General features: G+C 40.3%; 1 protein-coding gene across 2 annotated transcripts in view; it reads right to left on the bottom strand.

The window, feature by feature from the left end:
• Plxnc1 (plexin C1) overlaps positions 1-19,313 on the bottom strand; it is a 142,780-nt gene that overhangs the window by 76,664 nt on the left and 46,803 nt on the right. For both annotated transcript variants that reach the window (XM_076853210.1, XM_076853209.1), the window contains exons 5-6: positions 10,351-10,465; positions 2,076-2,223 (exon numbers count right to left, since the gene is read on the bottom strand). In XM_076853210.1, the coding sequence (XP_076709325.1) occupies positions 2,076-2,223; positions 10,351-10,465 (263 nt within the window). The remainder of the gene's footprint in view (positions 1-2,075; positions 2,224-10,350; positions 10,466-19,313) is intronic.

The following is a 19,313-nucleotide window of genomic DNA, read 5'->3' as shown; positions in this document are numbered from 1 at the left end:
CACTCCTGGGTTCAATCCCCAGTACTGATTTAAAAAAAAAAAATCAGGAAAGGGCAAAGAAGCTGATGAAGGCTCTAAAAGGGACTGGTTAGCCCCATAAATCAATCTCAGTATTTTGGAAGCATCTTTTATGGATAAGCAAGACCTGCATTTTAGTGACCAAAATTAACCAGTAATTATCATGAAGGCTACATAGGGTGGACAAAGTGCGAAACTGGTCTCATTTTTCCAAGCAATTCAGACCCAAATAGCCATTGAGACCAGAGGGTGAGAGGCATTTTTAAGCTCAGGTCTATGGCCTGGTGCATTAAATTTCTTTTTGAGGAGTGAAGGATCAAGCAGGTACCAAGGTTGAATGTGGATGTGTCCTTGAAGTTCAGGTACTGGAACCTGATACCTAGAGATAATGTCATGAGTGGGGTGGGGGGACCTTTGGGAAGTGATTAAATCTTGAGGGCTCTCCCTCCTGGATGGGATTAGTGTTCTCATAAAAGAGGTCTGAGGCAGCTCCCTTGCCCCTTCTGCCACGTGTTGCCCCTTCTGCCACGTGAGAACTCAGCAAGGAGACACCATGCGCGAAGCAGAGAATGAGCCCTCACTAGGTACAGAATTTGCTGGAGCCTTGATCTTGGATTCTCCAGCCTCCAGAACTGTAAGCAATAAACTTCTATTATCTATATAAAATACATAGTCTCAGGTATTTTGTTATAGCAGCCTGAATGGAAGTGAGACGTTGGGTAACTCCAGCTCTTGCCACACAACTCGCTCAGTTCGTGTTATGATCAGCACCCACTCTTAGGAGGCCTCCACTGTGAACCTACCTCTACTTCCAGCCTGTCTCATCTGCAGAGACTCTGAATCCCGCACCGAGCCTCTTGACATTCTCTGGAATTTATCCACTTCTCTCCATCTGCATCTGTCCCTACGATGGCTCTCACACTCTGTCTCACCTGGACTGCGGCAGTGTTTTCCTGCTGGCTGATCTTTTGGAACTCAGGCCTTCTGTCTGTCCCTCCTCCAGTCCATTCCCCACCTCTGGCCATCCGTTCATTCATTCAACAAAAATGTACTGATTGATTGTAAATGGCTGATTTGTACTAGACATTGTTCTAAGCACAGCAGTGAAGATGAGCTCTCGAGGTCTCTATGCCCACAGGGCTTCCATTCCAGCAGGACAGATAGATGATGTACAACTGAACCTTTCTGCAACATAAATCTGACTGGGCCAGCCTTCAGCTGAGATCTTTCTGTCTCCTCACAGCTCCCAGGATAGAGTCCAAGGATCAGAAGATCCTCCACGGTCCCTTGGCTGCCTTCTTTGGTATTATTTTCCAACTCTCCCTACCCCACTTGCCCTACCCATGTGGAACCTTTTTTGGTTCTTCAAACACAGCTTTTGCTCTCCTTCTGGGTATTATACCAGTTGGTCTCTGCCTGGAACACTCTTCCCACTGGTCTTCCTGGCTCAACTCTGTTCATCTTCCAGTCTTATTTATCACTTCTTTCAGGAGGCCTTCCAGACCACACATCCCCAGCCCCAAGTCCAGTTTGGTGCCCTTTCCCCATGCCTCAAATGGGACTCCAGGTTCCCTGCAATTATACACAGCATTGTAATTAACTGCTTATTCATCCCCGACCAATGGGTTACAAACACCATGAGATAGATCCAGCTGGGTGTCCCTAGGACCTAGCACAATGCCTCACACACAGGCAGATGCTCAAAAAAAAAATGCTTCCTGTATGAATGAATGAATAAATGAACTTAAGCTGATAGAACACTGGCTGCCATGTTTTCTCATCTCACCGAGGACACTCTCTGCTTTTCAGATCTGAATTATCTGAGCCATTTGGGTAGAGCCAGCCCAGTGGTCTCCAGTCATCTGATAGGAGGTCCTAGAACAACCCAGTGAGGTGCAGACCCAGGAGGGAGGCAGTGCGGGAGAGAGAGTGAGCACAGTGAAGGAGCTATTCAGATTCCGCCCTTTACCTTGCAATCTGAATTCCTCAGGCATCTGAATTCAGGAGGTTCCCTTGCTTTGGTGACTTCATAACAAAACCCAGCGGAGTCCACATACCTCTGTAGATGGGTCTGGTGGGGATGTTACAGGTGCAGGTCCTGTTTAACTGACTTTTCCCCTGGCAGAGCACCCTGCTGGTATCCACGTTCCTCACCGTACAATCTGAGTTTTTTGGAGAGAAGCTGCCCACCATAGTCACTGTGGTCTGCGTGGGTAAGAAAATACAGGAAACAAGTGACCACTTTTGATCATCACCAACCATCTTAGAGTTTGATGTTAGTCAACCTTTGAACCGCCATAGGAAGGAGGGTGACTCAGGAGAGCTGATGTTAAGAAAGAGCTGTTTCATTGGTATCCTGTTGGCTCTTTTGTGAATCACATATTCCCATTCTTAACTATAGTTCCACTGTGCGTGTGGGTATTTTTCTTATCAATTTTTAAAAGCTCTCCACGTAGTTGTAGATATTCATCCTTATCTGTCAAATTTCTGATACATCTTTTCTCCTAATCTACTGGCTGCCTTGTAATTTTTTTGTTTGTGGAATCTTTCGCCCTTGCATTATGTATTTTTATGTAATCAGATGCAGGGTTTCTTGTCTTAGCCTACAAAGTGCTGCCCAAACTCAAGCTTATAGACAAGTATAAAATAGTTCCATTTTCTTTATTGTTTTCTTTTTTAAACTTATATCGTTAATCCATCTGGAATTTATGTCTATATATAATGCGAGATAAGAGTCCAATTTTATTATTATCCAGATGGTTAATCAGCTCTGTCATAACCATTTACTAAAAAAAAAAAAAAAAAAAAAAAAAATCCAACAACTCCTTTTCCCACTGAACTGAAATACCACTCTTGCTATATATTATATTACCATATATTTGGGATTTACTTCTAAACTCTGCTCAGTTCTAAAAACCTTTTCATCTACTTCTATTCCAATGTCATCAATTTTTTACTACTGTGGCTTTAAATATATTTAACATCTGATAAGGCGGTTCTCTACTTATTTATATTTATTTTCATAGGATTTCCTAGACATATGAGCTTTAAAATAATTTTATCCAAAGAGGGTGGGGAGACTGAGTATAACTGAAATTACACTAAATGCACTAAATTATATGCATTCATTTAAGAAAAATGTTTATCTTTATGTTATTAAGTATTCCTACTGAAACACACAACTTTATTTTTATTTCTTTTTCACCCAGGGTTTATTTAAGAGGATGCGCTTTGAGCTCCCAACTTTTTACTACTTACTGTGAATGCTATAATAGTTAAAGAAGGGAGCCTATGAAATCCACTTTTAAGATGAGTTAAGGTTTGGTCTGTGGTAAGACTATGCTATGAGATCTAAAGGGAGGGGAGTGTTTTGTGTGTGTGTACGTGTGTATACAGGCCTACGTGTGTGCACCCATGCATGTGTGAACGTGTGCACTGGGGACACAGAAAGAAAATCTTGAAAATTCAAAGTCATAAAGCAAATTCTCCCAAATGAATTATATAAAAGAAAAGGATGACCAATTCTGTTCAGAAGGAAAATTAAAGGGACACCAACAGTGGATATGTTTGGCATCAGGTGCATGAAGAGTACCTAGTTGGAAGCTGGGAAGGTAGAAAGGGAGGAAGAAGTGACCCTGCCACCCAGGATGAAGAGTAATGGCTTTGCAAACCTGGAAGGGGTCTACCTTTTGTTATACTTCTGACCTCTGCCTGGGCTCCCTGCATAACCACCAGAGCCTTTGCTGTCTCCCTGGTCCTCTAACAAACTTGCTAAATCTATGCTAGTTTCTGGAGCTCACTCTCATCTTTCCATTTGCAAAAAAAAAAATCTTGGTTTGGGGTCATAGAGTCATGCTGGAAGAGAGTAACTCCTTTCAGTTCAACTTTACCAGGACTGAAGTTAACTTCTAGGGAACTTAAGCATAGGAACAAACTCCAAAGCACTCCCACTAGCTCATCTTCAACAGGTGTTTGAACTCCCATTCATCTGATTTCTTTAAACCCACAACATTTATATCTGCATCCCACATCTCGGCTCATGACCACATATGATTCTGTATACATACAGATCTTAAATTGATTCCTTGCTTAAATATTACAACAAGTGTATCACATCCTATTTTCACCAACTGTTTGAATTGGTCAAAATTTACTTTCATTTCCAACATACCTAGTCTTTTATATAACTGAAATAATTCCACTTGTTAAATATTTATGTTAATATTTATAAAAATTTATCAAGATCCTACTATGTGCCAGCTGCTGCACAAGGTACTGAACATATCGGTGAGCCTAATAGCTATAGTCCTTGCCCTCAAAGAACCTATGGACTAGTTAAGTGTGGTCATTCCACTAGAGTGGGAATGGAAGCCTGGACATTCCCTTAGAGTAGAACTGAAGGGCCACCTGGTACCAGGAGATCTTCAAGAGATGACAGGATCCTGGGCAAGAGTGGTGCAATGGAAATGGAAATAACTGGACAGATTCTGGGAACTTTTAAGAGGGAGCATGGGAAAGACTAGAGTAGGGATGTAGATCAGGAAGATCAAATGGATGAATGGAGGTACCAGGGGGACCATATACTGGGTTGAGACAGATTTGTTCTTTGAGTGGAAGATTGAGATTTCAATCTTAGAGGCCTATATTCAAGATATTTATGTGATCCTCAAGAGGATGTGTCAAGTTGGATATGAATGAGCTGGGCCTCCAAGGAGCCATCTGGGTTGGAGGCAAAGGAGATATGAACATAGATGATACATAAGGCCATAGAGTGGATAAGACTGTCCATAGAGAGGAAGAGCCAGAACTGGACTTTGCACAGGTCCATGATTTAGAGTCAAGGAGAGAAGGAGCCAGAAAAGGAGGCTGAGGCTATTTCTTGAAATAAGCTGGAAAAAGAGGGAGTGAGGATCCAAGGGGCCAGATGGGATGCAGAGATGGCTGGAGCGTCAGCTGGCTTCATCCATGAAGCCGAGGAACTCCTTGCTCCTAAATTCTACCAGGTTGATAAACAAAGCACCTTCTTTTACTTCACTATTCTCCTTATTGTGAACAGTTTGGTTATCTCCAAGTTCCTAATTCTATAAATGTTACTGAAATAGCATTTTCATGCTTAGGATTTTTCTTCTTTCAAGTTAATTCTTCAGGATTCCACACCTGGAATTAGTGCTTCAAACAGAATGAATATATTTATGACTTTTGAAGCACACTGCTGCCAAATTGCTTTCCAAAAAGGTTGTGCTAATTGGCATCACCAACAGTGGGTGTTAGCATAACTTATTATTGCTTTAATTTGTATTTATTTTATAACTAGTGAGGTTGAACATATTTCCATATTTGTATCTACTTCTCCGAATCTCTCCTCTTGTGACAATATACGTTTTCATCCACTTAATTTTTGGTGCATTGATGTTTTTCTTAATTTTTCCTAGCTTTATTATCTTGCAATTAATATTTTTTTCAGTGGCAAATATTTTCCTGAAGTGTGTGCTTCAGTTAACTCAGTTTTCTTTATATAGATTTTGTTAAAAAGGAATCAAGTTTATGAGTATTTTTCTTTTGTTATTAAGTACTATATTGCTTCAGAGCTAAGAAAATTATCATACTTTCAAATTATCTGATGTTCAGTTCCTTTTTTGTTAGTTCTTCTATGAGTTATCTTTTTATAAATTCCTTAATCAGCCTACAATTTATTTTTTATATTTAATGTAAAATATAAATTAAATTGTGCTTCCATAGTAAAAGCAATTATTTCAACACTTTCTATAAAGTAATTCTCTTTTCCTGTATTTTTATTGGTGCATTATAGTTGTACATAATGGTGGGGTGTGTTGTTACATATTCATACATGCACACAATATAACAATATAATCTGGCCAATATCATTTCCCAGGATTTCCCTTTTCCTCCCCTCTGGTCCCTTTCCTCTACTTCTATAAAATAATTATTTTGCCTTCTCTTGTTTTACAATATCTGATCTTTAAAATTCTTACATTTATTTATGAGCTACATTCTAAACCACTATTTTTAAATCAGAACATGGATTGTTCTGACTTTAAATAATATACTACATATAATATATCATGCAATATATATGCATAACATATGTGTTTACAATCTCATAGGGAATGGTCTCAACTAAATAAGCTTCTTTTTCCAAAATGTATTTCCAAAATGAATATCTTTATTATATTCTTGATCAGTTCATATTCATCTTGATCAGATGAATATTATGTTAATTTTAAGAAAATGCCTACTCATATTTCACTAGGATTCTGAAATATTGAAAATAATATCAGAAAAAATGACATTTTATGATATTGTTCCACTAGAAAAGAGAATGTTTATGAATATATTCAAGACATTTTTCATATGTTCCAAAAAAATGTTTTACTTCGGATTATTTATTTATTTATTTACTTACTTACTTATTTAGGCTACCGGGGAATGAACTCAGGGGCACTCAACCACTGAGCTACATTTCCAGCCCTATTTTGTATTTTATTTAGAGACAGGATCTCACTGAGTTGCTTAGTGCCTCGCTGTTGCTGAGGTTGGCTTTAAACTTGAGATCCTCCTGCCTCAGCCACCTGAGCACTGGGATTATAGGCATGCACTACTGTGCCCAGCATGATTATATTTTAAATGGATAAGTTTTCATAATGATGGATTATAAATAGTCTCAATAGACAATGTTCTGCTATCTAATTACTATCAGAAAGAATGGCTTAAGATTCTGCAAAGCACTATTTTTGGTAGCTGTCCCCAATATGTATCTCCTAGCAAAAATAATTTTAAAATAAAGGATATGTACAATGCTCTTTAAATTTATGCCTGAATATTCTATTGTTTTCATGAGTGGGACTTTTTATTAATTGAAGTTAAAAGTTTGTTTTACCCCACAGGTAGTATGGTTTTGATATTTGAGTATTTATTAAACAGTTGACACATCATTTAAATTTTATTCATTTGAATAATTTTTAAAATTTACATATTTAGGTTTTGAAGGTACTCAAGCACTTAAGATTAGCAAATACTATTTTTCTATATTGCATTGCAGTAATTATTTCTCTTATTTGTTTCTTATAATATGATTGAACAGAACTTTTAAAGCAATGTTGGTAGTATTGGTAATGATGATATTTTTTCTTTCAGTTCAGATTAGTAAAAGAGTATTTCTAGTGTCTCTCCTTTACCAACCATGTTGTTTTGTGAGAAACACTTTTATTGCATCTTTTTTATATCTTTATTAGTACAAATCATTTTTATTGAATTTAACATCTCTTTACAAAATGCAGACATAACTGCTGGAATGGGATCATGTCATACATCCCTTTTTGCATTTGTGTGGGTGAGGTTTTCGTTTGTTTTCTTTTTTTACGTGTCTCTGCCTTCTCTCCCTACCACATCAGTCATTCCACCAGGGGAGCCCGGGCTTATAATGGTGTAGGAATTCTTTCATACTTTTCTATATGTGCAAATAATCATATAGAGACATGTATAAACACATATAGGGACTTTTTTAGATCAGTATCAGATCATGCTATGCAAACCTGTCTGCATCTTGCTGTTTTTACTCAACAAAACCTCAGAGAAAATCCCTCCTACACTAACCGAAATTGCTCTGAATATTTCTTTTTAATGTGGATTCCATGGTGAGGATGAGGATATACTATTTTCTAGTTGCTTTATGCAAAGAAACAAAGCTTCTTGTGAACAGAGATTTTGCATTATATGAAGGTTTTTCTGTACCTACAAAGGTGCTAGAATGTCCTCCTGGTATATCATGAGCAGTTAGCAAATACTCTGAATTGAGCTCATAGATGGAAGCAGGGTCCACCTCAGACTGCCATCTCGGTAGGTCATGGAATTTGTATTATTTAAACAAAGAGCTGAGACTTTCAGGTAAGTCACTAATGGCCATAAGGGCAGAAAATATCTTGCAATAATGTGATCAAGAGATGGAATTATGGGCTGCGGATATAGCTCAGGTGGTAGAGTGCTTGCCTCACACGCACAAAACCCTGAGTTCAATCCCCAGCAGCACAAACACACACACACACACACACAAAACAAACCAAAACAAACAAAAAAAACCCACAAAACAACAAAGAGAGAGAGAGATATGGAATCAGATGCCTTTTCAACCTTATTAAAAGAATCAGTCCAGAGCTGGGGTGCAGTTCATAGTGTGGTGCTTCCCTGGCATGTGTGAGGCTCTGGGTTTAATCCCAGCACCAGGGATTAGTTTCCATAATGATGAAAGTTTCCATGCTGGTTTAAAAAAAAAACAAAAAAACAAACTTTACTCAAATTACTAAATTCTTCTCTTCTTCACCTGGAGAGTAGTGGTGAGCTGGTGAGGGGAAGTGCTTTGTGGGAAGACGATGAGGATCAGGAAAGAAAGCTCTAGTGGTTGTTTGGGTGCTAATTATTTTTTTAAAACATCCCAGGCTAGATATAAATGGTTAGTTTATACCAGGGAACCACAGATAGGTAAGCAAATTACATAAACAGCACTGACCGACTACTTCTTCCCACTACACTGAACTGAAGTGTTGCCCTTAACGTTTTTTTAATGACAAAAGAAAAAATTCTTGCAAACTCTTAACCACCATTCTCTGTTAGCACCAAAGTTAGCTGTTTTTCAGATTAATAAGATAAATAAAATTTGACTATACCTACATGAGAATACCTAAGAATGTGCGCGCGCGTGTGTGTGTGTGTGTGTGTGTGTGTGTGTGTGTGTGTATGTGTGTGCGTGCGCACACCCATGCATTTTGATTCCATGGAATGAACCTAGGGGCACTTTACTACTAAGCTACATCCCCAGTTCTTTTTAGAGACAGGGTCAAGTTGCTTAGGATCTTGATAAATTGCTTGAGGCTGGTTTTGAACTTGCAATCCTCCTGCCTCAGCCTCCCAAGTTGCTGGGATTACAGGCGTGCATCACTACATCCAGTTACCTAAGCATCTTTTATACTGAATTTATTTATTTAGCTTTGACTCGGGGCAGGGAGAGCTCATAGGAAGGCCCTGGCCCAAGACAACAGAAAGTGACAACAACCAAATAACTTTAAATCCATGAGTTCTGATCAGTTATGACTTGAAAGCTTGATTCTTTTATTATTTATCACTCATTAAATGTTCTGGCTCCCCTTGATTAAATGTTAAATCATCTTAAGTGGTAGGGTTCTTGCTATTTGAAATGGCAAAGTGTAAGGAAAAAGGGAAAGTGGCCCATTTCCTGGTTAATGTGACATTCAAATAAAACACATTGGTGCAACAGACAGGTCAACTGGCTGCTGATGGGGACTCTGTACAATTATTCATAACACAAGAGCCATAATTAGGGAGAAAATGTCTCCTCGCAGCATCACTGAGATTGCCGGGGAGGAATTCCATTTTCCCACAGGGCAGGGCTGGTATGTGCATCAGAAAATGCTTGAATATGCTCCTGGCTTTTTTTCTTGCATCCCAAGACGGGAGCCCTGGCTTTCCAAGGGACCTCGCTTGCAATGGTCCCTGTCCACATTGGTTCTCTTTCCATCTCTATGACATTGCTTGAGGCCATGTTGATAGGAGAGTTGCTAGGAGAAGCCTGGACACATTAGGATGAGGAACCGCAGAGCAAAGCTAAATTCTACAGTGCAGCCACATGTAAGGAATCTTGTGGACCCTAAGTCTGAACTTAATTTCGCTATGCTTTAAAATTGAGATGTAATTCTATTACATTGAAAATCCATCTCTATGCAGGGCTTGGTGGTGCACACCTGTGCACCCCAGAGATGGAAGGCTGAGTCAGGAGGATCTCAAGTTCAAGGTTAGCCTGGGCAATGTAATGAGACTCTGTCTTAAAATAAAAAAAAGAAAGGACAGGTGGTGCATGCCTATAATCCCAGTGACTCTGGAGGCTGAGGCAGGAGGATTGCAAGTTCAAAGCCAGCCTCAACAATTCAGTGAGCACTTAGCAATTCATCAAGAACTGCCCAGTGGTTAAGTGCCCCTAGGTTCAATTCCCTATATCTCTTCCCCTCACCCCCCAATAAAGAAGTCTATCTTTTCTTTACATTCAGTTATAGAAGGCCATCTTTATGTAGCTCCTCAAGATGACACGCTCCATGTGAGCGGGACCAGGAAGTGACCTGGTTATTTCTATACTCCTAGCACCTTGCAGAGTGGTGGCATCTGGCAGACACTCAGAATTCATAGATAAAATGAATGGACTCATATTTCATTAATAGATATTTTAAGCTCAGAAGGAAGTTAGCATCTCTTATGCAAAATGAGGCAATACTATAGAAGTAAACAAATTAAAATCTTTCCTCTTACCTTATCTCTGCTGCTTCGAATTATCTGAATTTTAGGACATTTTTTAGCTCCATAGGAAACATCCAGCCAGTTTTCTGACTGCCCTGAATTGACACAATCTTCCTGAAAAGTACACCTAAAACAAACAAAAAAGACACATCAAGACAGCACCCCCATACATGCATTAGTTACAACTTTCTCATTCTTGGCTTCAGTACAAAATGCTTTGTACAGTGGATTATTGATTTAAGCGAGAATAGGAACATGATGCTAAAATCATGAAAAGCAACAAGAAAACAGCGTTTCCCTCCCCCCATCATGTCTAGGAGTAGAGAACAAATGTCGACAACACGTTGAACTTAGACTCCTAAGCCATCTCTCAAGTTGACATTGCCAAATACATCCAAAGCACATCCATTCTCAGATTCTGAAATAAAGAGTTCCTTTTTAGAAATACCTATCAAAGAGAAGCCCGAGAAAGGGTTTGCACATTGTATAAATTTTAGCTTTGCAGTTCATTCCCAGAATGTCTCCCTATTCAACTTATTGGCAATTTGTGCTGTGTTTAGAAAAAAAAAAAAAAATAAAGCTACTATTTTGTGCTTTGCAGGATGATAATTAAATAAAAATATTTCAAGGGCAGAGACTGCCCAAGAATTTGATAAGACATTGCACAACCATCTGCTACATAACATTTGTTTAGACAGATACCAAGTTATCTTAAAAGATATGGGTGAAACATTTTTCAGGGCCACTTTTCCAGGTCAACCTCAGACGATGACCCAAAGAAGTCTCAAGTGAGGCCACAGCCAACTACTTTGATACACAGATGCTCAGAAGCTGAGAAGGGAGATCACTCGCTTGCCTGGTGTGTAGGTCACTGTAGGTCACACTAGCTTGGGGAAAATCTCTATCTCACCAGATGGGCCATCAACCCAACAATGAGAATGAACAGCGAGTGCCATCTTGTCTTCAAGTGGCAGAGATATTCCACTGAAAAGTATCAAAGAAACAATAACACATTTCTGATGTGTATCCACCTCAAGGTCAAAGGTTAAAATGAAGAGCTGGTGAACCAAGGACAGGGAGTTTTGTTCTTTTCTGAACCACTGAGCTACACCTCCAGCCTCTTTTCTTCTTACATTTTTTGAGACAGAGTCTTACTAAGTTGCTTAGGGCCTCGCTAAATTGCTGAGGCTGGCCTTGAACTTGCAATCTTCCTGCCTCAGCTTCCCAAATCGCTGGAATTATAGGTGTGGGCCACCAAACCCAGCTGGAAGTTTTCAAAGAAACTAACACATGAATGGTGAGACCAAAAAGCAACCAAAGGATGACTATATTCATTTCTGGGAAATTCTTGAGTGGATCTGAAGGGAACGAGGCTCAGATGGGCGAGAGAGTGTATCTGACTTCAAAACAATTTTATTTCTTCTTCTTCCTCTTCTCTCTCTCTGATTCTTAAAAATTTAGGCTTCATTGCTTCAGGTTTGAGCTCTGAGCTAATTTGAATATGGCAAAAATAGAACAGGAAGTCAGTGAGTTTCACTAAACATCACACTTGAGCACAGTAGGTTAGAATGTCGTCTTCTGACATTTTGGGGAACCCCACTCCCAGGAGCACATCTGTGTCCCAATTCCCCCTACCTCTGGGTCGGTTCCTACTCCAACATCATTACCCAAAGGGATTTTCATTAGCAGTTCTCCAAAGCCATAAATTTATCTGACCCTTGATGGGTTGCTCGTCCGTCACGGACATTAAGTTCAAATTAAACCCGTCTCTCAATGTCAGGGAGAGTTTGCAGCACAGGAACGAGGTACTGCTGCATTGAAACAGAATGACGAGGCAGCTTCCTTATTTGTGTCTAAAAGAGATCATGACTATCAAAAAAACTCCCTGCCTCTCATGGGCACTCTGGTTTGTAGATGGCTTTTCCTCTACCTCTAAGGAAGAAAAAAACAACAACCAAAAAAAAAAAAGAGACAAAAAAACCCCTAAAGCTAATTCTAGAGAGACTGGAGTACAAATATTTTTTTGTAGGCTCTTAATGCTGCCTGGGAGTCAAGGCCTAAGGCTGCCAAAAAAACAAGTGTAAAATATTTCATACAAATAGTGCTGCGATTTGCCAATTTGTAGGCAGGAAACTGTAGTGCCACTGAGTTATCACTCCGTTTTCTGAACTCCTATAGCAATTCTGGTCGGAACCACACGTTTTGGTATTTAATCATATGCTGCCTCGAATTACAACTTAACTATTTCATATGTCTATGTCATCTCTTCCAAAGTAGGGCACTTAGCTCCCCAAAGGAAGGGTGAAAACCTTTTCTATTTCCTCAGCAGATCCCTCAGGGTCTGGCAGCATGATATGCAAATACTAGAGTTTCAATAAATATTTTTGAATGAGTGGAGGAAATATGAAATCTCTATAGGTCCTTTCAATTGGTGATTCTTTTTTTTTTTTTTATTTCTACAGTTTTGATTTATATCTGACTCCCCTTTATGGTAAAAGGAATATGTTTAACATCAGCTAAAAGTTTGAATCTGAGAATCAGATTATTTCTAAATATTTTTTTAGTTGTCAATGGACCTTTATTTATTTATATATGGTGCTGAGAGTCAAACCTAGTGCCTTACCATACTAGGCCAGCACCCTACCACTGAGCTACAACCCTAGCCCTGGTTTATTTTATTTTAATATTTATTTTCTAGTTAAAGTTGGACATAATACCTTTATTTTATTTATTTATTTTTATGCATGTGCTAGGCAAGTGCTCTACCGCTGAGCCACAACCCCAGCCCTATTTTTTAAAATATATATAAAAATAAAGGGGAAGGCTGGGATTGCAGTTCAATGGTAGAGCACTTGCCTTGCACATGTGAGGTCATGGGTTCGATCCTCAGCATCACATAAAAATAAAAAGAATAAAGGTATTGTGTCCATCTACAACTGAAAAACAACTTATTAAAAAAATAAAGGGAAAAGAATAGATAATGAACCTTTCATATCCAATTTTGTAAAACAAAATCTAACCATGCTAAGTACCTAAATATAAATTCCTTATTTACATAAAAAAGGATGCCTCTGAGATTTCTAAATGCCCATTCCTTGCCTCTTACCAGTCTGAAAAAATTAAAAATTGAAAAGCAAAGCAAACCATGACACCAAGAATGTATAACCAGATGGTCAACCAACAACAGCATCTTATTACTCCTCAAACACTGCAGATTGTAAAGTCTTCACGACAGCACGTTCCCCACACGCTCACATTTCTTGAGGAGGGAGAGCAGATCTTATAGCTCCCACGTTTTAGTAAACAAGCCCAAGTACTTTGAAATAATTCCTTTCGAAAGCTATCACTCTCAGTCCTGCATATCCACAAATGCAATGGTCAGGCACATAAACTCTGAAGCCACTGCCCAAAGACAATTAAATTCTCATTGTCAGACATGACTCTTGGTGAGGCTGAGCCCTCGGTGAGGCACGCTCAGATGGGCTGATTTCTCCACTGGCTTCATTTCAATTTCTTTAGGCCCTGGATAGGACGGAAATTGGATTTGGAGTAGCATGGATAGGTTTTGGAAAAAAAAATGGTGGAGACATATTTGTTTTCTTTGCTTATGCTATTACTTTTGCCCTAACCTCTCCTGAGGATCTGTCTTATTATGCTTTGTGTTGCTATAACAGAATACCTGAGATGGTGTAAGTTATAAAGAATAGAGATTTATTTCTTGCAGTTCCGGAGGCTGGGAAGTTCAAGGTCAAGACTCCTAGATCTGGTAATAGCCTTCTTGCTCTATCACCTCATGGCAGAATATGGGAGGGTGAGAGAGAGTGAGGGCAAGAGATTGAAATCATAGCCTCAAGTCCTTTACTTTTGTAAGTGACATTCATCCATTCATCAAGGTACCAACTCCCAATATTGTTGCACTGAGGTTTCAGTTTCCACATACTTTCGGGGGAACACATTCAAACTAGAATGTTCTATGTCTAGCCTCCCCAGTCTACAACCTTCTCACATGCAGAAGATATTCATTCCATGTCAATAACCCCTAATTCTTAACTCATTCCAGCACCAATTTAAAAGTCTTAAGTCCAGAGTCTCATCTAAATCAAATATGGGTGAGACCCAAGGCATAATTCATCTTAAGGCAGACTCCTCTCCAGCCATGAGCCTGTGAAATTAAATAAGTTACATGCCTCTAAAAGATTCCAAAACAGCGATGAGACAGGCTTAAGACAGACATGACAACTAGGCTTTTTTGAATCTACTCTTCCAAATATTTCCAGCCTCTACCCACGACCCAGTTCCAAAGCCACTCCCACATGTTCAGGCATTTGTTACAGGCAACAGCCCTCCAGGGGTGCTCCACCACTGAGCTACACCCCCAGTCCTTTTGATTTTATATTTTGAGACATAGTCTTGCTAAATTGCTGAGGCTGGCCTCGAACTCAAAATTCCAGAGTGCGTGGTATTGCAGGCATGTCCCACCACACCTGGCTGTCTTAGTTCATTTTGTGCTTTTACAACGGAATTCCAGGTAATACTGGGTAATTTGTACAAAACAGAGATTTTTTTCTTATAGTTCTGGAGCTTGGGAAGTCCAAAGTTGAGGGGGGCTGCAGCTGGCAAGGACCTTCTTACTGCATCATCCCATGGTGGAAGGTGGAAGGGCAAGAGAGGGAAGGGTGAAGATCAAACTCCAGCCTCAGTCCCATCATGAGGGGGGAGTCCTCATACCTAGTGCCTCCCATGAGGCCCCACCCCCAACACAGTTGCACTGGAGTTTTGCGGGATATATTTAAGTCATAGCAGGATCTCTCCAAAAGCCCTAGGATTCCACTGGATATTTTATTTTTCTAGTTCCTATTTCTGGCTAGATCTCATGCCGACATGATGAGAGTCAATAAGTAGACATGAGCCCATTTCCACACTAAAAAAGAGAACCTTCCTAAATGCAAAGAAAAGATCACCCGAAGAAATAACAAACAAGCAAAACTTAAATTTAGAAACAAAAAAGCTTTCACCTGGTAAAAAAATACTTCATGGGGAAATAAGTGCATGAAACTATTTAAGCAGGGCTGTCCCTACGACGAGTTGGCTATAAAATCTGCTGTGGAGATCACTTTATTCAAAATAATGATAGTTTGATATGATCACTCAACTCTAAAAGGACATGAATCTTCCCCTCCCCGATTCCTAACTCAGGAAAAAAAGCATGTTCCAAACACATACAGGTCCAAGATGATGGTCAGGGAAGTTCCAGGCCCTTGTTTCTATGTTTGCTGTGTGAAAATCAGAGAGTATTTTCATACAGTGAATTTGTCTCCCGTGTACGTGGAAATCTGTGACTCCTAATATCCCCGAGTAACTACCCCACCAAACAATGGCACCGAGGGAATATTTCTCTATAACTGGCACTGTCCTGGCTACTTACAATTAGTTGTCAAATAACATTCTATAGTGATGAAACAGAGGCTCAGAGACATACAGTAACAGGCCCAGATCACTCCGCTGTCACGCTGCACAAGTCTGACTTCAGAACCACATACTTGGCCACCCGGCTGCCTGGCTTCCTATGAACCCTGACCACCATTTAATCAAATTAAAGATAATCAGAATTCCCACTGGCTTCCTGTAACTGGAGGGTGGGGCTTGGCTAGGAAGAGATAGGGATGGAGGGGCCACCGGACCAGAGAACAGAGAGGGAGAGACAAACCTCTGGGAATGAAGAGGGTGGCAAGGATCTGGGAGGGAAACCCAGAGGCAAGGATTCTAAAAGGCTTTAAATTTCCATCCATCACTGGCAACACAAAACCTCCAGCTAGAGGTTAAAATTCCAGGCAGCCCCAGACTTATATATCCATTGTGCTCTAAAAAAGAGATTGCTGGTAAACCATCTGTTTACTATATGGAATATATTTTCCCCCATAGAAATAATGTTATAAACAGTGATTAGGTTTCCAGGTTAGGCCACAAAACCCATTTATCCATAATGTAGCTTCAATACTATACATTTGCAATAAAAGAGTAGCAGAAAACAACGAGTTTGCAGTCATCTGCATTATATAGCAGTTTTTCCTCTTCTTTACTTATTTGTGTTTCTGCTCAGCTGGTAGTCTGGGAACGGTGCCCAGCTGGATCGACTTTTAAATTTATTATTACTGTATTGTATTTATACGCCATTTCTATTTTTTAATGGGCATGGCTTAAATTATTAATTGTTTTCATGCCAACAAAAAAACGACAGGGAGACCCATCTTGGAAAGGGGCTGAAGCTTCAGGCAGGTGAAATGCCCATGAGCTGGGCTTGGGGGACCTTGAGAATCTGACTCTATTAGGGCTAGAATCTCTCAGTAAAAATTTACCACTTACTCAACCTTGAAATAGAAACTCTGAACTCAGAAATGTAACTTCTACTTCCTGCCACTAGAATTCCATCAGCATCCTCTAATCCAATTGTTCACCAGGAGCAGACGGTCCCTGAAGGAATCTGATAACTAAACATCAGGTAATTGGCTTGAATGTGGGGGTGAGTGTGACCTGTTCCAAAGATTCTTCACCGATATAACATCAGAAAACTTTTAATGAGGAAACCATCCAGCTTCTCCCTCTTGTAGGGAATGGGGTCCACGCTGGGGGATGGTTTCGCTACGAGAGAGCATCCCAAGGTCTTTTGCTAAGTGATTTGAAACAGACGTCTGCATCTTTAGGAAAGGGAGGAATCAGGTGGCCTCTAAAATTGGGGGACTTCTCATTACAATTGCCAATCTCCGAGATGAAGAAACCAAATTCCACAGAATGAAAGAGAACAGGAAGTCACTGTGACAAACCAAACTCTGAATTAAAGGTCCCCAGAATCAGGAAAGGGGAATGCCAAAATACAAGACCAAAATAACTTGCTAGGAGAGCTGAAAAATTGGATCTTCATTGCTGGAACTGAAAGTCAGTCTACATGATACAATTATGCTAATAACAAAGACAATTTAAGAGATTTTTTTTTTAAAGCAGAAACATCTAACACTCCACACAATGTCTTTTCACATGATTTTATTCATTTATTCTTCACAACAAACCTATGAAGTAGCTACTGTAATTGTCCCTGATTTACAGATAGGGGAAACTGAGGCATAGGAAGATCCATATTGCTCTCCTGAGGTCACAGAGTTAGTAAAGGGAGAAGCTGAGAAAAAAAAAACCCAGGCATTGCAGTTTCCAAGTCCATGTTCTTATCTACCCCATATTGCCTCTTGCAATAAATAACATCATCTGAGTCCTTCAGCCTTAGTCTGTTTTGTGCCACTATGGCAGAATGCCACAGACTGGGTAATCTACAAAGAACAGCTTTATTTCTTACAGTTCTAGAGGTGTGGGTCCACACCTGTCAACACCCTTCTTGCTGCATCATCCCATGGTGGAAGGCAGAAGGGCAAGAGACAGCACACTTGTGCAAGAGAGCAAGAACTTGAACTCTCAGTCTCAAGCCTTTGATCATTGCCATCCATTCACTTGGGAAGGTGGAGCCCTTCTGAACTAAGCACCTTCCCTTAGGCTCCACCCACAACACTGTTGTGCTGGGAATGGAGTTGCCAGCACATGCTTTTGGGGCCATGCAAAACTGCAAAAAATTAAATAAGTTTCTCTGCTGTAGGTCTCCTGGGAGGCTTAACTATGCCACCATGCCCTGTGATTTTGCAAAACAAGAATGAGGCACCATCTTCAAACTCTTATGAAGGGTTGTTTTGAGGAAGTAAAAATTCAAGTCACACACATTAGGAAACACTGCCCAATTTTGTTTAATGAGCATCAGTCCATGTGATAGGACAAGTTTGAAAACTTGGTGCCTTTTTTTTTTGTTGTTGTTGTTTTTGGCTAATTGAGTTGGGTAACTCTCATACTCAACTGATCATGGCTTGTTAATTCTAAGCATCTATCCTCTGCATTCCGTCTCACCCATTACCTCCCTGGGATCCAAGGGAGTCACCCAAGGCCTCCCATCTTCCAGCCTCCAGTGCCTCTAATCAGTCTCCACTCCCACCATACAATCCTCAAGCACACAGCTAATCATATCACTCCATGGTAAGCAATCTCCAGTGGCACCCTTGGCTTGCACCAAACCCCTTACCTCAGAGCCCACAGCACCAGTTTCCACCTTCCTCTGTTTACCCCAGTATGCTCTGGCCCCTGCCTTCCTTTGCAAACTCATCTCTGGGTAATAGTGGGCTGATGAGTCTGCCTCTTTGCCTAGACAGAAAACCCCTAAACACACGGATCTCTGATATCTACACACTACCTGGCAGAGGGCAGGCATGTGATAAACACCTGCAGTGCAAACATGTCAGACCCTTCCAAGCATGTGATGCTCCCACTGCCTGGAGTTCCCGAGGGCCTGCAATACTTGTGTGAAACTGCATTCCTTGTTCAAGGGCTAGTTCAGTGTCACCTCCCTTGTCATATCTTCCCAGTCTCCAGGCATGCTCCCAAGTAGACACAGCACATTCATTAGAAGACTGCCTGTGTCTCTGACTGGCCTCCAACTCCTCCCAAGGAGAGGCCTTACATTTTTCACCTTGGCATGCCCCTGCCAAGGTTCAGCACCTCACCTGGCATTTATCCAACAAATATTTACTGTGTGCCCACCTGAAGCCAAACACTATACTAGGCACCAGGGACATCTGATATGTATAAGCCAGTTAAGGTCTCTTTCCTAAAGAGTTTACATTTACATTCTAGGGAAGCACACAGACAAAACCCAAATAAGCTGACTATCTCTTTAATTTCAAACTGAGGTAAGTCTTCTACAGAAGCCAAAAATGTAGTAGGAAGGAACCTAATTTAGACAGATTGGTCAAGAAACATGGCATTTCAGCTCAGAGGTCAAGAGTGAAACCCATGTAGTCACAGCAAGAGGGGTGAGAAGAGCATTCCAAACAGAAGGAACAGCATGTGCAAAGCCTCTGAGCTCATGTACACAAAGTGTCTTCAAG

This window comes from Callospermophilus lateralis, chromosome 4, assembly GCF_048772815.1.
Source record: "Callospermophilus lateralis isolate mCalLat2 chromosome 4, mCalLat2.hap1, whole genome shotgun sequence".
NCBI classification, from domain to species: domain Eukaryota; kingdom Metazoa; phylum Chordata; class Mammalia; order Rodentia; family Sciuridae; genus Callospermophilus; species Callospermophilus lateralis.
The sequence above is the reverse complement of the archived record's forward strand: the minus strand, read 5'-3'. Positions and strand labels throughout refer to the sequence as shown.